Raw genomic sequence first — 25,467 nt, forward strand, 5'->3', positions numbered from 1 at the left:
AAGGATCTTCAAGCCTGCTTTCCGCCTGGGTGATAAGCTGAGCAATGAGATGCATGTGGCAGGACAGGATGTTTGATTTCAGGAGACAATACAGGATTAAATCCAAGGGGCACATCTCACACTGAAGGATCTGAGTTTAGATAAGAGGACAAAGAACAGCAAAACACATCAATACCAATCTCCTGAGCATTATGTTCATTGTGGAGTGTTTTTTTCATGACCAGTGTTTCTCGAAGTATGCTCCTGTGCTAGGTAAGTCTTGAATTTATTAATTACTTTGCCCAGTTAGCAAAAATAATGGGTAACCTCTACACTGGAAGCCGAGAGAAGATGGCAGATGATTTAGTTTGCAATTATGTGTTTAAAGCTTAACGGAGTGCATTTTTCATTTTGGTGTGCCTGGAACACAGCCCTCCTACCCCCCGTCCCTGCTGTTGTTTTCCATCGTGTGCAAGTTTGAGAGCTGCCGGGGGAGATATGGGCACTCTTGCATCAGGATGTGAGTTTTCTAACAGCTGCTCCCTAAGGCCAAAAGAAGAGCCTCACACTAACACTGGGGTTAGGAGGCTGAATGCAAAAGATGGCTTTAATACTGTGCTCTCAAATGAGTGTGCATCCACCCAGAGGACCTGCTTCAACAGACTGCTGGGCCCCGCCCCAGCAATTTCCTGTTCTCTTGTTCTGGGGTGGGGCCAGAACTTTGGCAGTTAACAGGTGCTGCTGCTGCACGAATAGGTTAGAATTTCAATATGAGGTACCTGGTGGGGCTGTGAATGAATGGTTTTACAAAACTGTTTATTCAGTAGCACAAGGTTGGAAAACACCCGGGGAGTGACCAAGTGTTGGCTAATAAAAATTCAATTGGAATTAACCCAAGAGAGATGTAATAACTAACTAGAAAATGTTACTTGGATTTGGTGCTCCTCATACACCCCCTTCCTGTCCCAGAACAACAATGAAGGTCTTCGCCACCTCTTCAACCTGTGGAGTGACTGCCCCAGAGAGAAGCACGTGCCACCACCTATTCCCTTCACCCTCCTGCTTGTTCCCTGCACTCTGCTGCAAAGGGCCAGATAGGGGGAAAAATTGAGCCCCTTTTAGAAGTATGTATCACTGTCCACTCCCCATCCTCACCCCGCCTGCACTATGAAGTTTGACTACTTTGAACTGTAATGTTCCAGGATTGTAGCACTGGAGCAGGATTAGTCCCAGGCAACAGCATTCCAGTTGGCTAATTCTGAAGCCACTTGGCAGGGAGCGTAAAAGTAGGAGGGCCTTGTGCCAGCTGCTAAGCATACAGGGTGTGTTTATGTGTGTGCGCCAACTGCTAACTAAGCATATAGGGTGTGTGTGTGTGTGTGTGTGTGTGTGTGATGGAAGGAAAGCATCAGGAAGTAATCCAAACTAGAAGGGCTCCGGTCATCCCCTCTGTGTTGATTATGGAAGTACTTTGCTTTCATGTCACTTGCAAATTTGAAGTGGGCTGGAGTGGAGGTGGGGGGCAGTTGAGGGGGCAATTCTGTCTCCACTCTAAAATCAGCTGGGATTGTACTAAGTAGAAGCCTTGCACACAATAAAGTGAATATAGAGCTTTGTTAGCCCTACATGATGTGTGATGTTCTCTTGCAGCCCTGAAGCTCACAAAGGAATTAACAGAGGAGCTTCTACCTTCCTGCCCATTTCACTGTCTAGACTTGGGCTGTAACCTCAAAGGGCTCTTACAATGAAATCAAGCTCTGGTGCATTTCCTCAGTCTTTTCTCATCGAGGACATAACCTGTGAGCTCTCGTTATTAAAACTTCATCCCCTAATAACAAAAGGTACTCAGATCTGTATGGAGAGCTTGCCTACCTCAGGCCAAGCCTCTTTCAACACATCTGGATGCTCTTACCCAGTGGTCCCCAACCTTTTTTGGCACCAGGGATCAGTTTCGTGGAAGACGATTTTTCTACGGATGGGGTGGGGTTGGGAGGGTGATTTTGGGATGAAACAGTTCCACCTCAGATCAGGCATTAGATTCTCATAAGTGTGCAACCTATGTCCCTCACATGCAGTTCACAATAGGGTGCTTGCTCCTATGAGAATGTAATGCTGCTGATCTGACAGGAGGCGGAGCTCAGGCTAATGCTCGCTCTCCTGCTGCTCACCTCCTGCTGTGCGGCCTGGTTCCTAACAGGCCAGGGACCAGTACCTTATTCAACTGTACAGCAGTTAAATAACTGAGGCTTGCTGGTATATACCAGGAGAATGGTAATTTTAAATGGAAAGTTCTTGGGGTAAAAGCCATTTTTAACTTGCTCAGGACAGCACTTACCTATGCCAGTAGAACTCAAACCTTGAACACCCCATCAGAAAAAGTTTTGGAAACGCACCTCCAATAATTTTTTGTTTTTTGAGACAGAGTCTCACTCTGTCACCCAGGCTGGAGTGCAGTGACACAATCTCAGCTCACTGCAACCTCCGTCTCCCAGGTTCAAGTGATTCTCCTGCCTCAAGCCTCCCAAGTAGCTGGGATTACAGGCATGTACCACCACGCCTGGCTAATTTTTCTATTTTTAGTAGAGACAGAGTTTCACCATGTTGGCCAGGCTGTTAATATTTATTTCTTAAGGAATTACATACATTATCAAACAAAAAATTAAATGATAAAAACATGTTTAAAAAAAGCCAAAGATTTTTAAATTCTATACTGCAGAGATAAATCTTGCCCACATTTTTCTCCAGACTGAGGTCTCTGGTGGGCAGGGACTATGTCTTTTCTTGTTACCTTCAACAAGTGCCTTACATTAAAAGGTCCTCTAAGTTTGTTGAATGGCCGAGGCAACAAGTTAATATACTTAGCACTCATGCCAAACAGAAAACAGTCACAACAGAGGAAGGCAGTGTTGAGGGAGCTGGAAATCCAGAGACCTCCATTGCAGTCCTTGCTGTGAGACTTTATGCTATTCATTTCCTATCTTGTCTTCAGTTTCCTTAACTGTGAAATGAGACAGTTGGCTTCGCTGGCTTCTAAGAAGGTATCTAGCTCTACGTAGTCTATGAAATGCTATATTTATGGTGTCCTCATATAAACACAGAATCAGTTTATCATCCAAAGACGGAAACATGATACATTGTTGTAGTGGATGATATGAATCTCATGTGTATTGATACTTCAGGGAAGAGCCCAGTACCTTCCACAGAGCACCACAGGGATTGTTAGCAGAGGTGACTCAGTCAATCTTTGTTTCCATCATCGCTTCTCAGCAGCTGCACAGCTAACTATCCATAACCCTTTGCAGCCCAGACCTGCTGTGGGCTCCCGACATTTCTTTTGACTCTTTGCTCATCTGCCACTATCTCTGGCTGGGAGAGTTGGCATCTCTTTATAAAGCTTAAGTCCTAGGGGAAAAGAAGATAATGGTGTTCCTTTTCCCGGATCTCATCCTTGCACCTTCTCATTGAAGTTAAAATCTCTTCTGCCCCTCCAGTTTCATTTGCTCCTTCTATTCACAACCTATCCATATATATTTTTTCATTTTTTTGCCACCTTAAACATACACTCTATTGAAACTGCTCTCTGACTTTAGGTGGGGCCTTGTGTTCTACTGGTCAGTTGAGTTGATAAGCTAGAGCCTAGCTTATTAGAGTTTCTAGACTAATACAACAAGCAATATCATAGTAGTTATATAATCCAAATATAAAGGAAAAGGACATACAATAGAACTGAATAGCAGTTGAGGGGGTCGATATAAGTAAGTTCAGAAGTTGGGACCCTGAAGTAGGTTTTAGCTATTGACTAAGGGGAGGATAGCAGGCACTTCCTTAGAAGGTAAGCATGGATTGCTGAGTGACACAGTAAATCTACCTGGCTGTGACAATTTATCTGTATAGAGGACCAAGGAGTCAGGCTGGTAAGACGGAGTAAGGCCAAACTACTAAAAGATGCCTTTGATATGAGACTGAAGTCAAGGAGTGTGGACTCACTCTTGGAGATAAGAGCACTATTGAAACATTTAGCAAGAGGCTGAGGCAGGACAATCGCTTGAACCCGGGAGGCGGAGGTTGCGGTGAGCCGAGATCATGCCATTGTACTCCGGCCTGGGCAACAAGAGCAAAAAACCACCTCAAAACAACAACAACAAAACCATCAGGCTGGGCACGGTGGCTTATGTTGTAATCCCAGCATTTTGGGAGGCTGAGGCAGGTGGATCACTTGAGGCCAGGAGTTCAAGACCAGCCTGGCCAACATGGAGGAACCCCCGTCTCTACTAAAAATAAAAAAATTAGTCTGGCATGGTGGTGCATGCCTTTAATCCCAGCTACTCGGGAGGCTGAGGCACGAGAACCACTTGAACCAGGGAGGCGGAGGTTGCAGTGGAAGATCACGCCTCCAGCCTGGATGACAAAGCGAGACTGTATCAAAAAAACAAAACCCAAATCATTTGACTTATTCCCTATTCAAACGAAACCAGGCAGCAAGACCCACAGATATTTCTAAAATGTGTACAATAATAATGCTCCAAAAAGTCCTTCAGTGTCTCCCACTGCTGGCAGAACAAAGATCAAACTTTATAGACTTCAAGGTTTTCAACCAACTGCCTGTGCCTCTCCCCCTAGTCTTCTCCCTTACTGGTTATGTCCTGGAGGTAGACTAAACCCCAGACAAGCCAAGTAACTTACAGTTCTGCTCAAAGCCCCCAAATGTTTGCAACTTGTCATTATTCTTGTCTCTTGCTCATCTTCCTATTTCTACCATTCAAAACCCAGCACCTAGCACATATTTGCAGTTGTGTATTTCCTTAATATTTGCATAGTGCTTTAAAATACATTATCTTGCTCTTCCCCAAACAACCCTGTGATGCAGCCATAGTAGGTGGCTTTGTATAATTTTATAGAAGATTACAATAGACTTAGACACATTAAAATGATTTGCCCAAGATAAAAGCTGTTCAAGTGAGAGAGCAAGAGAACCTCTGGTCTTCCTAAGTCTCATTCTTTCTCAGTATGTTGAATACATGGTACCAGGGACTTGGAAATTTACTTAGAAATAACAACAAAAAACCTACTGGATGCTAGGAATGAAAAGTGAGTCACAGACTATAAATTGTAGTTTTAAATTAAAATGAATACCATTAATGTGGTGCTATCAATGTACAGAGGCTGGTGAACTTAAAACACAGCAACAACCCATTTCCTATCTACCTTTTGAGAACTGAGAACCAAGAATTAAAAACACTTTTGTACATCTCAAATGTGGCCAAGTCACAATGTAAGTTCAATGTACCTTATTCAAATGCTTGTGATCTCAAAGCCTATTTCCTTTCTTTTTTTGAGACACAGTCTCGCCCCATCGCCCAGGCTGGAGTACAATGGTGCAATCTCGGCTCATTGTAACCTCTGCCTCCTGGGTTCAAACAATTCTCCTGTCGCAGCCTCCCGAGTAGCTGGGATTACAGTGCTCACCACCACGCCCAGCTAACTTTTGTATTTTTAGTAGAGATGGGGTTTCACCATGTTGGCCAGGCTGGTCTCGAACTCCTGACCTCTTGGCCTCCCAAAGTGCTGGGATTACAGGTGTGAGCCACCATGCCCGGCCCAGCCTATTTCCTTTAGCTTTGGATACATTTCTTAGAAGCTTGGTTATGACAAAAACAATGAAGGCTACATGCTGGTTATTGCTGTATCTCCAATCCTTTATGGCATGTAGTAGGAGTTCAATAAATTCTTGTTTTGGGAACTGTTTTAGGGTGCTGGGGAATTACTGATATCCAATTTGCTAAAGTGTTTTGTACATTGACTACACCTTGATTTAGCTGCTGCACACAGATTCCCTGCTGCTGGACCCAGTTACCATTTAAACCTCTCAATCCTAACAATAATACAGAAAAGAACCACAGTAAACCAAGTTACAGTGAATCCAAAGCTTGGTTTATTTCCTCAGTGATCATTCTGTGGTAGGCAGCCAACAAAACAGTGATAGTTATATTGCAGCTCATCCTTGGGTTGAAAATCTGGGATAAAATCCTTGGGCTTGTTTGCAGTAATGTTTTATGACTCAGTTTCCTGTTTCATCTGAGCTGGAGGACAGGAAGAAAGTTTAAGCACCAAATCGTGATCAAATTTCATCTTTACTGACCTCCTTTCTGTATCTGGTGGGATTTTATAAGACACATCGTTACAAAAGCCCCTTGTGATGGGACCACATATTGATAAGCCCCACTGTAAGTTGAAAATAAGTTAAAATAATAACGCATTTTCGACAGAAGCACCTCGACTTATGATGTGGCTATGTACTGATAAGCCCATTCCAAGTTGAAAATACCGTAAGCTGAAAACTTTTTTTTTTTTGAGACAGAGTCTTGCTGTGTCACCCAAGCTGGAGTACAGTGGTACAGTCTCAGCTCACTGCAACATCCACCTCCTGGGATCAAGCAATTCTCCTGCCTCAGTCTCCTGAGTAGCTGGGATTACAGGTGTGTGCCACCACACCCAGCTAACTTTTTTATTTTTAGTAGAGACAGGTTTCATCATGTTGGACAGGCTGGTCTCCAACTCCTGAGTTCAGGTGATCCACCCGCTTCAGTCTCCCAAAGTTCTGGGATTACAGGTGTGAGCCACTGCCCCTGGCTGAAAATGTACTTTTGACTTACAGTATTTTCCGTATATGATTGGTTTACTGGAACACAGCCCCATGGCAAGTTGGAGTGTACTGTATTTGTAGTGCTTTGTATAAAGTCAAACAATCATAAATCGAACCACTGTTAAGGAACCATGTGTATTTGGAATTTTGTGAAGCCAATATTGAAGTGTGGGACTAAGACCCATACACCAAAATTGCTAGTCTTCAAGCATGTTGGTTCTTTCCAGTCCATCAAACACTATATTCTAGATATTACACATAGGCATTAAAAAGTAAAGTCTAATGGGAAGAAAACAAACTTGAGTCAATCAGTAGGTTTGGAACCCCAACCTGTTCCCTCCTCTGTAACAAAGAGGGGTGGTATCACCAATCACCACTATCACCTCACTGGACTGCTGAGTGGGGAGGAGTCAGAAAAAGCAGGCACAGTGCCTGGTACAGACACGACAGAGATACCCTCACACAACACCTCATCAACCACAGAGCCTGGGTGACAGGAACATCGTGGTTTGGCATCTTCTAATAACTTCAGAGATATTAAAGATTTGTTCTAGTACTAACCTCACAGAACTCTATACAAAGAAAGAATGAAGAGGCCAAATAAAGTAGCTTCACTTATGATATCTGTGCAAGGCTATTCAAAGGATACAGATGTGGAAAGTTCACAGAAAATGTGTCTTAATAGGCAGACAATGTAAATGATAGTATGAACTCTGTAGTAACCAAGTTCAAATAATGGCAAGAAAATCTGGAAGAGCCTATAAAAGCAACCCCATTTGAAACTGCTAGGTAGAACTACACCTTATTTGCAGGTTATATTCCAAAGTCAAGCCTAAAGCAAAACCTGCAGTTAAAACTGCCCTAGAAAATCCCTCTAGGAATGAGGACCACATATTTCTCTGTCAACAAATTCAACACAAGTCAGATTTTCCCTCCAGCATCCCACCAGATTAAGTAGTTGGTTTTTATTTACAGATTACATTGTTTGGATGTCATGTATTTTTGAACACTAGGAAAGAAATATGCTCAGTGCCTTTCAATACAAATCCACTGGCTGAGTGAACTGCAAGTTCACACTTCCCATTTCATGGTTGTTCTAGGGCATAAATTCCCTGAGTGCAACAAGTGGAGCTGAGATTATTTAAATGAGATTTAAATAAATGAGATGATTTATTTATGGTTAAGTGCATACAGATCAATTACAAAATAAATGTGTATCATTCGCCAGCACTGTGCTTCCATTTTAGAAACACCCAAGTGAATATAGCTTAATTCTCTAGCAATCTTTTAAAACTTCTGGACGTGATCCACAGTAAGAAATTCATTGTAAACTGTAACCCACTACACACATATGTATAATACATATGACAAAATACATACAAAATATTTATTACATGTCATATACTTGATATATTCCACTGTTATATTTTGTTTAAAAAAAAATTGGGTTGGGCACTGGCTCATGTCTGTAATCCCAGCATTTTGGGAGGCCCAGGTTGGTGGATCATCTGAGGTCAGGAGTTCGAGACCATCCTGGCCAACATGGCGAAACCCTGTCTCTACTAAAAATACAAAAAGTAGCCGGGCGTAGTGCCTCACACCTGTGATCACAGCCACTTGGGAGGCTGAGGCACAAGAATCGCTTAAACCTGCGAGATGGAGGTTGCAGTGAGCCAAGATCGTGCCATTGCACTCTAAGCCGAGGTGACAGAGCAAGACTCTGTCTCAAAAAAAAATAAAATAAAATAAAAATGTCGGCTGCAACTTTGTTTTCTTGATCCCTAAGTGGGTTACAGGAAGAACACTGAATTTCAAGCTCTTAACTACTCAGAGTAGGGCAATAACTCAGGGTTAAGGAAAACAAATCAAGCCAGCATATTTGTCCATAATATTTTAATACTTTTCCACTTTAAATACTGGTTTTAATTTTGTGATTGTAACATGGAAGATCCAACTTTATTATGTTTAAAAAACATCATCAGGATCATAAAGCTATTATAGAAGTTACTCTACACACTCCCAAGGTACTTTAAAATGATTATGTTTTGAGTCTGTAGATGAACCATGACAAAATCCAAATACATCGTCTATACAACTCGGACTAAATACTGGTGAAAAGTGTTTAATTGGACAAATAACTGATAAGCTTAAAGATAACCAGCACAATTTCACAAGAGAACCAGCTCAGCCCAACTAAAAATTTCTTAATAGCAATTGACACTGACGTTGTATTAGGTGTATAAATTAGTTGATGAAACTGAACAAAGAGAAAACCCATTCCTCCTTTTCCTTATTTTGCCTTCTTACACCTCCCTTACAGATATAACCCTCCTTTGGTTTAGTTACCCCTGTGGCAATACCAAACCAAGTACTGCAGTGATCATCCTCTACCTCAAAACCAGGAGTCCTGAATTCCAACGGAAACACTGTGCTCTCTTGTCCTGTGCAGTGGCAGTCAGGGATAAAACCCCACATCACCAATAGATTTCAAGTTTCTAACATAGCACAAAAGATAAACTGAGTAGAAAAGAGAGTAAAGGGTAGTTTTTTCTTTTGGTTTGGAGGAAGACAAATTATCTGTAGATGAGAAAACATGAATATTCAGGATGTAGGAATCAGCTTAATGAAAATAATTCTAGAGGATCTAAATGTTGTCCAGAAGGCCAGTACCTCTCCAAATTCTGACCTCTTTTGGACTCTTTCCATATTCACCAATTTATTTCTCAATCTGATTGGGTGGAATTAACTCTAGTGAAGTAAAAGTGCAGTTATCTAAAGGTAAAATGTTATCTTTTCTTCTCTTAATACAAATATTTTAGTATAATCATTTTATTTACAGAATCAATTGCAAAAGTATATCATCACATTTAGTCCAAATGCAACTAGTGATAATTAGATTTAGATATTGCTTTGTAAACTTTCCATACTTCTGTAAAATAAAGCTATCCAATTTAGTAATGAAAGAGTTAACTGTCTGTGTTCATGACAGTTACCAGAAATGGCAAACAGAGAAACATTTATAGTGAGCATACAGAATTTTTTTGAAGATTCTTATCAGTGGCTATGGTGAATAAACCTGCCCTCCCCAACCCTCCCATTCTCCCATCCCAACCCCATAACCCACAGCTGATTGTAAAATAAAATACACATTTGAGGTATAAACTTTTCTTTTTTAAACATCACAATATAAAATGTTAACTGGTGATGTAGTAAACCAACATGATAATTTGTCTTATTTGCCTTACTAGCATTACCACCATATAGGCACTTTTCCACGTAGTCAAATTATGAACAGCATTTTTCTATAAGGCATATTCCATGCACATCATTTACAGAAAGGTAAATTAAAAAATAGAAAAGATTATGGAGCGTGAAATCTGCGTGCATGTAATGTAAGCATATGTTTTATATGTATTTTTCTCTCTGTACAGAATAATAAATATCACTATATCTGATGCAAGTAATTCACTTCCAGGATTGTGCATATTAAGCGATCAGACTAATCCCATCATTAAATTATTATCTTGCACTTATCATTAAGACTCCATTACCATGTATGTGATATATACAGGACATGTTCCATGTGACATGACTTTCTGCTTTACAAAATGGGTCCGATTTCTGTGTTTTTACAGAGCTGAACAAGTCAGCGAAGCATCTACAAAATGCCTCTGATTTGTATAAATACACTGGTGTGTAAACACAATGAAGATTTTGAAGTGGGCAGTCATTTCAACTTCAGTGAGCACTATTCCTTGCCTCATCTCCATGCTTCAATGTTGTTCACAAGACTTAAACTGAAAAAGGTATTTTACATTTTAAGTTCATATAGCAACAAAGAAATGCATTTCAGTTTGAATCATGTGGAATCTTTACTGCTCTGCTGAAGTTTCTGATCAAGAGGCAGAGAGGCATTGCTCACATTTTCCATGTATACTTTGCAACCTATCTTTTAAACTGACCCAAACTGGAAGAACAAACATATATACCCGTTACTGAATACCAGAAATATTGAATTAAATGTCAAACTCAGTCTGATTTGCTTTAAACAAGTTATACCATATACTACCTTAGAAATTTAAAGAAACATGAATTTATCTTGACCATTTTCCAGAAAGTAGTCTATACCAACAAGATTTGTACAGATATTTCTGTTTGGAGACAGGCAGAACCAATTTAGGGATTACCAAATTGTGTTTGTAATAAACTGAAAAAAATGTCTAGCACACAGTACACAACTAAAAAATATAATAGAAATATAAAGATATCTGGGGGAAGAAATAAAGCTTTTCACTTTCTCCATCAGAACCAAGGTTCTTCATGGGAGTAAGACTATAGAAAAGGCAAAATCACAGGTTATTGACAGCCCTCAGTTATTAAGACACACACAACAACATGAATCATTATAGAAATCAGCAGCAACGAATTCTATGATTATACAAAGCAAAAAAGTCAAAAAATTCTGGACACAGATTTGACTGTAGGCCTGAAAAAAGAACCTCATCCAGATTATTTGCTGCACAGAAAGCACATGCCCCATGTGCGTTCAACTTTTGTGCTTTTCTTTTGTGCACAAAACCTGATACAACAGAGGATCTTAGGCCGGACCATAGTAAATTAAAAATTCTGAAAAAGTATCCAAAAATTAAAGCATCAATTCCTAGTTGTGATTCAAAGTTGATTTTTTTTTCTCTTCTAGGAGCAAGCAAATAAAAATATAGCCATATACATGTAATTTTACATGTATTTATAGTTATATGCTGAGCAAGGAGATCTAGCAGGAGATAGCTAGTGTTAGATGTTCAGCTTTGCTATTGCAATATTTTGTCATTTTTGTACACAAGGCCAAGGTCTTGGGCCACAGACAAGGCTATAGATCCTACGTTCCAGCTTAGAGCATTCAGCTTTTTTTTTTTTCTTTTTTTCTCCAACATGGAATGTCACACAGCCTTGCTTCAGTCACTGAAGGAAAAAAAAAAGACAAGTAAAAAACTCAGCAGTATGTTTGTTACTAACAAGACTACCAGAACAGAGTTCTCCCACCCTCCATATTCATGTAATGCACAGAATCTCTATTAAAATTTATCATTATGAATGCAAAATTATTAACCTTACAAATTTGAACTTATCCTATCAGCAAGGAATCGAAGGTATATGGAATTTTTCAAAAGTTAGGGGAATAGTCCTCTCTACGGTCTGGGCCTCCAAGATGACAAAGAAAAGAAGGAACAATGGTTGTGCCAAAAAGGGCCGCTGCCACGTGCAGCCTGTTTGCTGCACCAACTGTGCCCTATGCATGCTCAAGGACAAGGCCATTAAGAAATTCGTCATTTGATACACAGTGAAGGCCACAGCAGTCAGGGACATTTCCGAAGCAAGCGTCTTTGATGTCCATGTGCTTCCCAAGTTGTATGTGAAGCTACATTACTGTGTGAGTTGTGCAATTCACAACAAAGTAGTCAGGAATTGATCTCATGGAGAAGAATCAAATACCTCCACCCCAGTTTAGATCTGTGGGTGCTGCCCCTTGAGCCCCACCAAAGCCCATGTAAGGAGCTGCGTCCTTAAAGACTGAAGATGGACTATTCTCTGGAGAAAAATAAAATGGAAAGTGTACTTAATATTGCATGCTCAGTGTATTTGTGCCACATAGGGTGAGAATTTTTTGTGTGTGTCAGACCAAGTGTGAAGTGACACAGTGTATTTTCATGAGGGAGAAAGCTTATTTATGTAAATCAAATCTTAACTGTTTGTAGTCACATCCTCGGCCTCACAATTTGCATAGGTGTGTGAAATAAAGGGGGTTAGGCATCTGAAAAAAAAAAAGGGCAATATAGGCAAGCAGAGGGGATCAGTGAAAGGTCTCCTGATTTTTACCCCACAACATGGCATTTCTTTTCTTAGCCTGCAATAAAAATTATGACATACAATACTATTTATCAAGAATTTAAAAAATGTATTCAAGCTATGAGAGAGACGCTTGCCTTATTTAATCAACAAACATGCTCTGAACTCTTTGTCAAATGAGTTTAAAAGTTTTTACTGGCTGGGCTAGTGGCCCACGCCTGTAATCCCAGCACTTTGGGAGGTTGAGGCAGGCGGATTGCTTGAGCTCAGGAGTTTGAGACCAGCCTGGGAAACATGGTGAAACCCCAACTCTACTAAAAGTACAAAAAATTAGCCGGGCATGGTGGTGTGTGCCTGTAGTCCCAGCTACTCAGGAGGCTGAGGTAGGAGGAACACCTGAACTTGGAAAGTTGAGGCTGCAGTGAGCTGAGATTGCTCCAGTGCACTCCAGCCTGGGCGACAGGAGTGAGACGCTGTCTTTAAAAAAAAAATCTATATATATATATAGTTTTTACTGTTAAACAACTTTGGATCTTATTAACTCTTTACAGAACTTTGTCTAAAGGTGATATACACACTATTTGATGTTACTATTTTTTCCATCACCAAAATTAAGAATGTTCGCTTTCCTAGGGTTTCAATGCTGGGTTTGACTTCATACATTTATCTTCCATAATTATTGTAAGAAAAAAAAATCATGTTACAGTAACAAAGATTTTTTCACATTAAGGTTTGAATTTGGATCTTTGTTAGAAAGAAGCTCAATCTGGACTCAAAAAGCCAGATTTGAGTTTGGGCCAATGAATCTTTTCAGTTGTATCTTTGCACACATATACACGTATCCACAAACAATAGACCTCTCTTCCCCAGAGACGTTTTTAAGATTCCAAGCTCCTCCCTCCTAGGTCCGTAAATGAAAAATCTGTGCACATATACATGCACACACACAGAGAGTCAATAAAACACTGCTCTAAATCCAACAGTCTAGATGCAAATGCTGCTAATATCCTACCATGTATCTTTCAAATGTTTCAAAAAGTTATTCTTCTCAAATATAATTGAGAGCATGTTTTACACAGAACTGCATTCTGATTTCTTTTGCTTTAATACAAAGTTATATTTTCTGTCTTGTTTAGTTGAATATCTGAGCCCCTTTGGTAAGGAAGTCATATAAAGCATCAAGAGGGAGGCTGTTTCAGCAAGGTCATGGTGAAGAGAGAAGACAGAGTGAAACAAAATCTGGTCTTGGATAGAGTGAAACAGCACCACTTTAAAAACCTAGTGGCTATGGCAAAGAGACATATCACTAAGCAGGGTGATAAGCCTGTTTCTGTCACGTGCCATCAGTTTTCTGGTTTATTTGATAAATATGGCACAGACTCAGAAACAATAAGAAGTAATGCATCCAGATCTAGCTATAACAATTCTAAAGTACAAGATATTATAAAAATTGTGAGCACACTTAATGCAGTGCACATGTGCCTGAGGAGAGAATCCCTAAAGAGTCAGGCTATATTACAAAACACTATTTTCAAATACCCTTTTTCCTGGGAAAAAGCTAAATAAGACATCAATGTAATACACCTTATGTTAATATGGGATATTAGTTAGTATCGGACAATAAATTTAGCCTTTGCATTTTTTTAAAAGAAAGACATACTATAAACATCATTAGAAATCAGATTTGTTTAACATTATTTCATTATATAATTGACTATTATTTTTAGCTAAAGAAAAGGACTCAAGAATATACATTTCTCAGCCAATTACTTAACATTCAGTATAGGTGAGAATGAGAGGATATTCACGTGTTACTGCTTACCATTTGTGTATCACAATTGGCAATACCTAGTAATATTTTAAATGTTATTACAAAATAGAATTTATAGAAATGGTATTATACAAAAGATTCTCAATGGACCAAAGCAGGCTTAAACTCGGTCATAAGAAGAATACAATTAAAACTACACTGACAGAGTATTTTTCACCTAATGAGTTGGGAAAGTTACAAAGTTTTGTTTTACGCATTGTATGAAAAATTATGGGACACAGGCACTGCAATTCATTATTGCTGTTGAGATGGTCAATTACTATAACCTCTATGAAAAGTAGTATCTAAATTATAAATGCACAAACCCCTAGCAGGGCCAGTAGTACCACATCTATTAATTTTTCCCACATATAAACTTGCAAGTACAAAATGACATATGGATACAATTAAAACACTGTTTTAGCAAAAATTGGAAACTGTAATATTCACCAATGCAGAACTGATTCAACAAATTATGTGTATCTACACAATGGACTACTGTATAACCATCAAAATGAGGAAGCTCCTTATAAATATGTGAGACCTTCAAGATAAAATGCAAATATAAGATGTTGAACAGTGTTTACAGTATGCTGCTGCTTCTCTAACAACAAAAAAAGTGTATGTGTGTAGAAAATACACTAGTATTTGTTCATTCAAGCATTAAAAACTTTCTGGAAAAAACTAGTAATAGCATATAGTAATAGTTAATAGTATATGGCGAATGCAAGACAGGATAAATTTTACTGTGTAACTTTTTCATACTTCTTTTTTTTGTTGTTTTTTTGAGATGGAGTCTCGCTCTGCTGCCCAGGCTGAAGTGCACTGGCTAAATTTCACCTCACTGCAAGCTCCGCCTCCCGGGTTTATGCCATTCTCCTGCCTCACCCTCCCGAGTAGCTGGGACTACAGCTGCCCGCCACCTCGCCCGGCTAGTTTTCTGTATTTTTTAGTAGAGACGGGGTTTCACCAGGTTAGCCAGGATGGTCTCAATCTCCTGACCTCGTGATCCGCCCGTCTCAGAACTTTTTCATACTTCTTTTTTTTTTTAAGAGACATTACCTGTCCAGGCTGGAGTGCAGTCGTATAACCACAGCTCACTGCAGCCTAAAACTCCCGGACAAAGCGATCTTCCTGCTTCAGCCTCCCAAGTAACTAGGACTATACGTGTATGCCACCACGCCTCATTTTTTTTTTTTTGTCAAGATGGAACCTTGCTGTGTTACCCAGGCTAGACTTGAACTCCTGGCCTCAAGCCATTCTCCCACCTTGGTCTCCCAAAAAGTGATGGGATTACAGGTGTGACCCACTGCGCCTGGTCACTTTTGACTTTTAATCATGTTAATGTATCACTTACTTTAAAAAGTTAAAGATCTGGGCTGGGCGCAGTGGCTCACGCCTGTAAACCCAGCAATTTGGGAGGCCCAGGAGAGCAGGTCACCTGAGGTCAGAGTTCGAGACCAGCCTGGCCAACACGGCGAAACCCCATCTCTACTAAAAATACAAAAATAGGCTGGGCATGGTGGTGGACGCCTGTAATCCCAGCTACTCAGGAGGCTGAGGCAGGAGAATCGCTTGAACCTGGGAGGCAGAGGTTGTAGTGAGCTGAGATTGCGCCACTGCACCCCAGCCTGGGCAGCAAGAGAGAAATGTTGTCTCAACAACAACAAAAAAGGTTAAAGATTCTACCTCTTTGCATAGAGGTGTTCAGTGCTGTACTGGTTGACAGTAAAAATACGGAACCAACTCAGACATTAACGTGGGACTAGTTAATAAATTCTGCAACACGCATGTAACAGATGTTAAAAGAATGAGATGTTTTACACATCTAATGTCTTATAAATATAGAAAGATAAAGATACATTGTTAAGTGAAAAAAAAGCAGGCTATAAAACAAGAATTTTGTTATAATAGTAAGTATAAACATTTTAACTCTCAAAAATATGTCAGTATATACAAAGAAAAATCTGGAAGATTATACAACAAAAATAAGTTTCGAGGAAAGGAAAGAATACATACAGGAAGTTTGCCCTTCTGCAATTCTACAGTTCTATAATATCAAAATTTCTTTACATAAGCATTAGAAGAAAAAGGAAACAATAAAAAATTAAGTTTTAAAGGCTATAAACTGCAATTCCCAAGGCCAGGCATGGTGGCTCATGTCTGTAATCCCAGCACTTTGGGAGACTGAGGCAGGATGATTGTTTGAGGCCAGGAGTTCAAGACCAACTTGGGTAACATAGCAAGACCCTTATCTCTACAAAAAATAAAAAATTAGCTGAGTGTGGTGGCACATGCCTGTGGGGACTTCCAGCTACTGTGAAGGCTGAGATGAGAGGATCGCTTGATGCCAGAGGTCGAGGTTGCAGTGAGCTGTGATGATGTCACTGCACTCCAGCTTAGGCAACAGAGCAAGACCCTGTTTAAAACAACAACAATGACAACAACAAAAACCAACGAAACAATACTCTATAGGGGAACATCAAAAAACACAGCAAATACTTTCAACAACTAAATTTTAGTATCGACAGAGTCATATTAGTCAAAGTTTAAAAAAAAAAAAGATAAAACATATCTTTTAGTACCTGTTAATACTAGAACAATATAGGCTTTCCTGCAGTTTTTTCTTGGACGTAAGAAGTAAAACGTTTTAGAAATTTAGGATACTCTCGCTTTGCCACTGCCCTTAACACTGAGGCTGGTGCCCATCCTCCAGGGTTCACTGTAAGATAAAGGAAAATTAAAATGTATTAAGATACACTTCTCCAAACATATGTGAAGCACCTAATTTGTTCCCTTGCTTTTAAAATATTCCTCACATTGGACCAATTTGCATCTTCTTTTTTTCTTTTTTTTTTTTCGAGACAGAGTCTCGCTCTGTTGCCAGGGTGGAGTGCAGTGGCGTGATCTCGGCTCACTGCAACCTCCGCCTCTGGGGTTCAAGTGAATTCTCCTGCCTCAGCCTCCTGAGTAGCTGGGATTACAGGTGCACACCACCATGCCCAGCTAATTTTTGTATTTTTAGTAGAGACAGGGTTTCACCATGTTGGCCAGGATGGTCTCGAACTCTTGACCTCATGATCCGCCCGTCTCAGCCTCCCAAGGTGCTGGGATTACAGGCATAAGTCACTGTACCTGGCCGGACTAATTAGCATTTTTTAAGTCCCAACCTTTCATTCCTTAACACTATCCATCAGACATAATCAGACAGCAAATAAGAAAGCATTTATAACCTTTCTACAATGTTCTTGGTTCCCGAAATTACCTGTAAAAATTACTATAGCACCACTTAAGGTTATTTAAGGCAGATTTATTCATAAATCTGTACTGTAATTAAATAGTAACTTACTCAGGTACAACTGTTTCTTTAAACATACTAGCAGTTATGGCCCTATATGAAGAAGGCTTGACTTTTGATGAGAGAGGTTGCAATGATTACTGCAGGTGCAAAGTAGGTAAAACAAGGACCCAAAGCAAGCAATGAAAAGGCCTATCCAAAGCGAAAGAAATAGGTAACTAGCAACTAATAAGGACTAGGGAAACGCTGACTCAGAAAACAAAAAGCCTGACAATGAATGCCAAAGAGAAATAAATATGTAACTAGCAACAAATAAGGTTAGGGGAGCCCTGATTCAGAAAGTTAAAAAGGCTGACAATGAGTAAAAGAACTCTTAATTTCCTTCCCCACTGTTGCTTATATTCCTAATTATAAACACATTCTATTAGGCAAATATCTAAGAAAATGGTGCTAAAAAATGAAGGCTAGGCCGGGTGCAGTGGCTCACGCCTGGAATCCCAGCACTCTGGGAGGCCAAGGTGGGTGGATCACGAGGTCAGGAGTTCAAGACCAGCCTTGCCAAGATGGTGAAACCCTGTCTCTACTAAAAATACAAAAAATTAGCTGGGCATGGTGGTGGGCACCTGTAATCCCAGCTACTGGGGAGGCTGAGGCAGAGAAACGCTCGAACCTGGGAGGCGGAAGTTGCAGTGAGCTGAGATTGCACCATTGCACTCCAGCCTGGGCAACATAGCGAGACTCCATCTCAGAAAAAAAAAAAAAAAAAAAGAAGGGTATATGACAGTGACCTAGGGATAAAGTTTTAAAATTTACTTATCCACCTCTAGCTTCAGAAATACTCATATAGTAGTAGCTCCAGGGTGAAATTCAGACATCTGTATTTTCAAAGATTCTCTAGTAATTCTGATATACCTTTCTCCAAATTAAAATTCAGTAAACTAATGGATAAGAACTAAAAAAGCATTTGTCCAAACTGTTGTCATATAGGTCATGATCAAGAACAGCCACATTATCAAAGAGCAAAAACAATAAAATACATACCATTAGCTACATATGTAATCTTGCATAGAATGTTATCCCTGCTAATTTCCTGGTTTCCCTCTGGTGGGCTTACCAAGGTTTGACAAATCATAGCAACATTTATTTTGGCACGGACACATCGGTTGTTTAGCTGCCAAAACAAAAAACAAAGCATCAGTAGACACCCAGTATTTTGTAAACTCTGCTGGTCTAGTCTCATATTAGGTTAACCAAAATCATAACTCTTAAAAACTATCTCCAGTGAAATCTTATAAGCACCAAGCTGATATGACACCAGGATTCCTCCCCATCCACTTTTTTCGGGGACAGGGTCTTGCTCTGTTGCCCACTCTGGAGTGCAGTGGCGCCATCATAGTTCACTGCAGCCTCAAACTCCTGGGCTCAAGCAATCCTCCTGCCTCAACCTCCAGAGTAGCTGGGACCACAGGTACACATCACCAGGCCTGGCTAATTAAAAAAAAAAGAAAAACAAAATTTTTCTTTAATAGAGATGGGGTCTAACCATGTTGCCCAGGCTTCCCTCCTCTTAAGTGGTAAACGGAGCTAAATTGCGGTAAACCAGAGGTTTGGCTGGTAGCTGATAATGGCTTAAGAGATAACTGTGGGAAGTAGCCTATTGCCCAGGGTACGTACTGCCCTTTTGGCTGTTTCACCAAACCTTAGAAGGAAAGGTAAATGGCCCTGGTGGAATGTTCATAGCCATGACTGTTGCCCTCAGACAACACATGGGCTATACTATTGCTAGCAGTCAATCTAACACAATAAGAAGCATTATCAAATCAAGTATTGTGTGTGGGATGTGTTTATCGTCTTTATCCTGCATTGTGTATTTAGCTTTATATTGTTTAATTATACACATTTATATATATTGTACTTACAGGAGCACTGTCATGATCCACAGAAAAATTACAAACTATCCAAGTTTCAGGGTCATTTTCAGTCAAGGCTGATATCTTTCGAATGGCAGAAAGATATAATACGTCTCGCTGAGAAGCAGGCCACACCCTCTGTGGAGAAGTAAAAATCTTCTGAAAAACAGATCTAACATGGAACTAACAGGACAAACAAATGTAATGCCAATAAATGTCTTAAATTGAAGGTAAAATCTCTCAAATTTTAAACGGAAAGCATCTGAGGATATCTACCAAATGATTAATTATGAACAGAGTTAATAGCTTTGCAGAACAATATAATAAAAGGAATAATGTTCTATTTTTTAAATTATAGTAAAATATATACACATATAATTTGCCATTTTAACTAATTTTTAAGGTACAATTCAGGGACATTAATTACATTCACAGTGCTGTGTAACCATACGGCTATCTCTGAAATTTATCATCATCCCAAACAGAAACTCTGTACCCATTAAGCAACAACTTTCCATTCCTCTCTCCTCATACTCCATGATTATGGTCCGCTTAGATTCAAAGATTTAAAGAAAAAAGACTTCTTTGAATCAAATCACATTAGAAAGAATTCTAAGTCACTCAGATTGAGTATTTCAATATTAAGGTATGCAAGGGGAAACATATACTCTGGGAATGACATGGAGCCTAGGTCTTCAATAAATGGGACTACCTCCTTTAAATGAGAAAAAAACCAAAAAAACAAAAAAAACCCAACACAAATCTTTTATCCTGTTTGTTACTTCTGTTTTGGTTATCTCATATATGTACCTGGACTAGTCCTTATTATGCAGTGTCATTCTTGATTACCGAGAGTAATAAATAGCATACAATACAAATCATTTGCAAGATGAAATGATTCATTTTTTAAAGATACAAAATTTCATGCAGTTGACGAACACAATGTTGGGTAAATTGTGTGGGGACAGTAATACATGAAGATTTGGCAAATTTAGACCTAATGAATACAAATCCACAGGATGATAAGATAGAAATTTAAAGAATGAGAATGACTTAAACATCAAGAGATCAGTAGCCCTCTTTTAAGACCATACTGTAAAAGAAGTCAAATTTAAAGGGAAAAATATTGTAGTGTAAGTAACACTATAGACTTTGAGTCTAAGCAGAACATTATCATGGAATGTGAGGAGAGGGGAATGGATAGTTGTTGCTTAAATGAGTACGGAGTTTCTGTCTGGGGTGATGATAAATTTCAGATATAGTGTTAGTGGTATGGTTACATACATTGTGAATGTAATGTGATTTTCTTGAAAAAATTATTCCAGGACAATTTGTTTATTCCAAGAATTGGCAAATAATTATAACTGTAACACATTTTGTTACATATAAGATTTTAATAATTTTTAGTTTTATTTTTCAATCCTGATACAACTTATATGACCCTCTCTCCATCTACTATTTATCTAGTAGAATACCTTCAGCAGATTGTTTTCCATGATGGATTATTTTCAGATAATAAGGCTCTTTTGGTTCTAAATTATTGGTTATTTATCTTCATTCCCAATTATAGGGTGACTTATTAATATTCTGACATTTACTAAATTTTAGATTTCAAATTAGACTTCAAAATTTGTATGCTAAAACAGAATCTTAACTGTTATGCATTTCTGAGCAGCTGTCATGTAAAATTAAGTATGGCTCCTAATTATTAGATACAAGATGTCTCAGATGACAAGACTGAGCTTAATACAAAACAGACTAATGTTTTCATACAATGCACTCAAAAACCATTTAAAAAAGAAAAATGAAGTACTCACTGAATTGGAAAAACAAAGTATCTATTAAATCATTATATTTCTTTTATAATGTTTAATATTGTTTTTGGTGGATCTCTCCAAAATTTTAATTCCTTTTATTATGCTATACACATTATGTTATTGGGCAGTTTTCAGAAAAGAAACAGCAGAATAAGGCAAGAGAAATATTAATTCTATAATTTTAAATATCAAGAATAGCAGAAGAAGAAATAAGGTGAAAGGGAACTAATTTATGTTTCTGTGTGCTCTGGTGTATGACTAACCTCTCAAGTCATGCTCTGCGATTTTTCTTTGCCTTCAGATAATCCACTTACTTTTATATCTATTAGTCTTAACATAGGCTAATACCATACTAGCCATTACCCTTATTGTTGTTGTCACAGGAAGCTATAATTCACATTCATATTTGGTAACTATCATTTACCTCTTAATAGAGACTAGATACTAGAAAGGTATTTAAATGTATTTCAGTATTTCAGAAGGCTCTTTTCTAGACTTAAAATGTGTATAAAGAAAGCTGAGAGCGTGGCATACACCTATAGTTCCAATTACTTGGGAGGCTGAGGCAGGAGGATCACTTGAGCTCAGGAGTTTGAGCCTAGCCTGGGAAACATAGCAAGACCCTGTCTCTTCAAAAATAAAAACTGCATCAAGGGAACTAACTGTTGATCTTTATCAAGCACTCTATTTCTAGATTGTCTCTCTCAGATTCTTGCCTGCACACATTTCTGCTCTGAACAGGTTGATACACCTTTCAAATATATGACATTCATGAATCATTAATAAAGTCTTTGGATTTTTGTGCCTTTTAATAACCTCCCCAATTTTACTTTAGGGAATCTGCATGTCTGTGTTTGAACTACATTGAAGTCCTTTTAGGATGAATGAAGAGATCTTTACCTTGTGTGTTTGATAAATGATGATTGCATTATCAGCTAATGTTTCCACCACATGAAAGTTTTCTATAGTTGCTGAAATGAAGAGAATAATAAAAAGATAAATTATCTTTTCCTAGAATGTGATCAATTAACTTATGATGAAAGTCACGTACGAATGGACAGTATGGTCAATTGAACAAGATCCTGCCCTATCTAGGCTACGTCCAAATGGAAGGTAGCTAACACTTAGCATTGTGGTTACAGATGAGGGATGTGAGGTCTGATCACCAGGAAGCCTCATTTTCTTTGGCCCAATATCTATCTCCCACAGCAAGAAAGCAATTCTAATCACTACTGCATCACTCAGGCACAAATAGTTCCCTAACACTAAAACTGTTCCCTTTTTCCCTAATTTATTGATGTTAAATAAATTGTTGTATCTAATCTTAGGTGGCTATTTCTGTGAAAAAGGGATGTCAAACTGCCAATGATAAACATGATGTTGAGAAGTATCTATACTTAGGAGATTGTGTGTCTAAGGGGAATACACACTAAGAGTAACTCTAGGCTGGGCGCGGTGGCTCATGTCTGTAATCCCAGCACTTTGGGAGGCCGAGGCGGGTGGATCACCTCAGGTAAGGAGTTCGAGACTAGCCTGGCCAACATGGTGAAACCCTGTCTCTACTAAAAAATACAAAAATTAGCTGGGTGTGATGGTGTACACCTGTAATCCCAGCTACTTGGGAGGCTGAGGCAGAAGAATCACTTGAACTGGGGAGGTAAAGGTTGCAGGGAGCTGAGATCACGTCATTGTACTCCAGCCTGGGCAACAAGAGCAAAACTCCGTCTAAAAAATAATAATAATTCTAAAGTAATCACAAAAGGATTCACCTAGGATTTACCATGGAAACAGTTAACGAAAAAGTAGATGATGAAACAGAAATCTTCAATTTCAGTCTTGGCTTCTCCACCTTGTTGCCTTTGACAAGTCACTTTGCCTATCTGAATTTTACTTAATTTGTATGTAAAATAAGCAATAATAACTACTTATCATTGTAGGATTACTGAGGTTATTGGATCAAATTACATAGTAGGAAGCATTTTGTACACTGAAAAGTTCCACATAAATGTATTGTTAGTCCTCTATATGATTTTCCAAATACTTTCTAAGTTAACTTTGTGAACTATGTATGAGATACAGAAAACTAGGTTGGATTTGATGTTAAATTCAAAATAATAATTAGATTAAGATATATTAATAATGACAGCTTACTTTCCCAGTCATTGCGAACGTCAACATTCCAGAAATAATTGCAGACCTCATGTCCTGTGACGCCTTTAACTGCATGGGTAGCTTTTAAAGGATCCAGAACAATCCCATTTTCTTCTACTTCTCTTCTGTATACCTAAAGATAACATAATTCCAAAACTGTTTGAAAATTAAAAATCAAGTCCATAAAAGCATGAAAACATGCTTTTAAATATGGCTGCTCTTTAGATTTTTATGAAAATCTATTTATAGAACATACTCTGCTAAAAGAAAATTAAAAATTTCAAATTAACAAAAAGTACTGAAAATTATAAATCCAAGGTAAACTTCATAAAAAACATGCGTATGTGATAAATAACTTACTGTGAGTTGTTTAAAAATAAATGTATCAATTTGAATTAGGCATTATTTACCAAACATTCTCAAAGACTGTTTAACATGGCTAAGAAAACCAAATAAACCTGGCTAGAATATATTCTCCTTAAAGATACTAAATTAAGGTTGCTTTGTTCAATGCTGTATCCCAACATCTAGAATAGATGTATCTGAAACACAGTAGGCACTCGGTTATTTGTTAAATCAATGGCTGAAAGCTAAGATGGCAAAAACATAAATAACAGATCTATCTTACTTTAAATACTGAGGTTATATACCTTAAATGCTAAGTAAAATTAATTATTTTAAAATTATAGTTTGCTACTTTAGATAATTATGTGATAAATACTTTTGAGAAATGAAGAAACATGTATCATGGGGGAGAACCAAGTGCCCATTTATGAAGGACCTATGGGGCTAGACATTTCACATAGTTTCTATTACAGCATCTCTCAACAGACTACCTTCCCCTACAGATTTATTACTCATATCATTGGGACCACCGTTTTCCCAGCTACCCAAACTAGAAACTCTAGACTTTTGATTCCTCCCTTTACAGTTCACACAGCTAGTAAGCTTTTTACTATTCTTCTTCTTTTTTTTTTTTGAGATGGAGTTTCGCTCTTCTTGCCCAGGCTGGAGTGCAATGGCGCCATCTTGGCTCACTGCAACCTCGGCCTCCCAGGTTCAAACGATTCTCCTGTTTCAGCTTCCTGAGTAGCTGGGATTACAGGCGCCAGCCACTATGTCCAGCTATCACTTTGTGCCTGACTCTTTTAAGTAGTCTGCTTGTTCTCCAGTTTCTTCCCTATCAGCTTGATCTTCTTAAAATTATACTTTTCTATCCCAGCACTTTGGGAGGCTGAGGTGGGCATATCACCTGAGGTCAGGAGTTTGAAACCAGCCAAGCCAATACGGTGAAACCCCATCTCTACTAAAAATACAAAAACTAGCCCAGCATAGTGGTGGGTGCCTGTAATCCCAGTTAGTCGGGATTACCAAAAAAAAAAAAAAAAAAAAAAAAAAAGATACTTTTCATACAGTGGCTAATCTACTGTTACAGATAATTGTTATAGACAATGACTATTCTCTTTAGAGAGTAACTTTATGCTTCTCATAATCTAGGTCCAATTTCTCTAACACTGTGGGCTGTAGGAGTACTTATTTTCTATTCCTCGTTCCAGCTGGAGAGACTTCATCTAGACCATCACTCCTGGCTTCTCTTCAGTGCTTCACTTCCTCCTCCTTAGAGGTAGGTGACTCTACCGTGACTAAATGATGACTACAGAACAAATAAGGCAGGTGTGGCTCAACCCTTTCTTCCGCAAAGAGCATACATCCTGGCCTGCTTCTGTAGTGAAGGTTTGTGATTATCCAGCAATGCCAGGAACATGCTTAATTCTGGAATAACAAGACCCTGTAGCAGCTGATCTCAAACTATTTTCTACAATCACCTTATCAGAATTATAGCTAACATTCTGGTAACTCATTTATCTGTCTCTTTTATTTTATGTCTTAATTTGTTCCTTATTCAAGATGAGAGGAGATCTCAGCATCTAATATTATATCTTATTTGCTAGAATAATTCTGGTCAACACAGATTATGCAAAAATCCCGACTAAAAAGTTTGCTTTCAAGTT

General features: G+C 38.7%; 1 protein-coding gene across 1 annotated transcript in view; it reads right to left on the reverse strand.

Moving 5' to 3' along the window:
* Positions 1–8,498: 8,498 nt before the first annotated feature.
* Positions 8,499–25,467, reverse strand: part of COL4A3BP (collagen type IV alpha 3 binding protein) — a 145,979-nt gene continuing 129,010 nt past the window's right edge. Inside the window, 6 exon segments of the mRNA XM_025387384.1 lie at positions 8,499–11,584; positions 16,865–17,001; positions 18,619–18,748; positions 19,497–19,625; positions 22,205–22,275; positions 23,456–23,588. Coding sequence (XP_025243169.1) covers positions 16,874–17,001; positions 18,619–18,748; positions 19,497–19,625; positions 22,205–22,275; positions 23,456–23,588 — 591 coding nt within the window. The 3' untranslated portion in view covers positions 8,499–11,584; positions 16,865–16,873.

The sequence above is a fragment of the Theropithecus gelada genome, chromosome 6 (assembly GCF_003255815.1).
Source record: "Theropithecus gelada isolate Dixy chromosome 6, Tgel_1.0, whole genome shotgun sequence".
Classification (NCBI taxonomy): domain Eukaryota; kingdom Metazoa; phylum Chordata; class Mammalia; order Primates; family Cercopithecidae; genus Theropithecus; species Theropithecus gelada.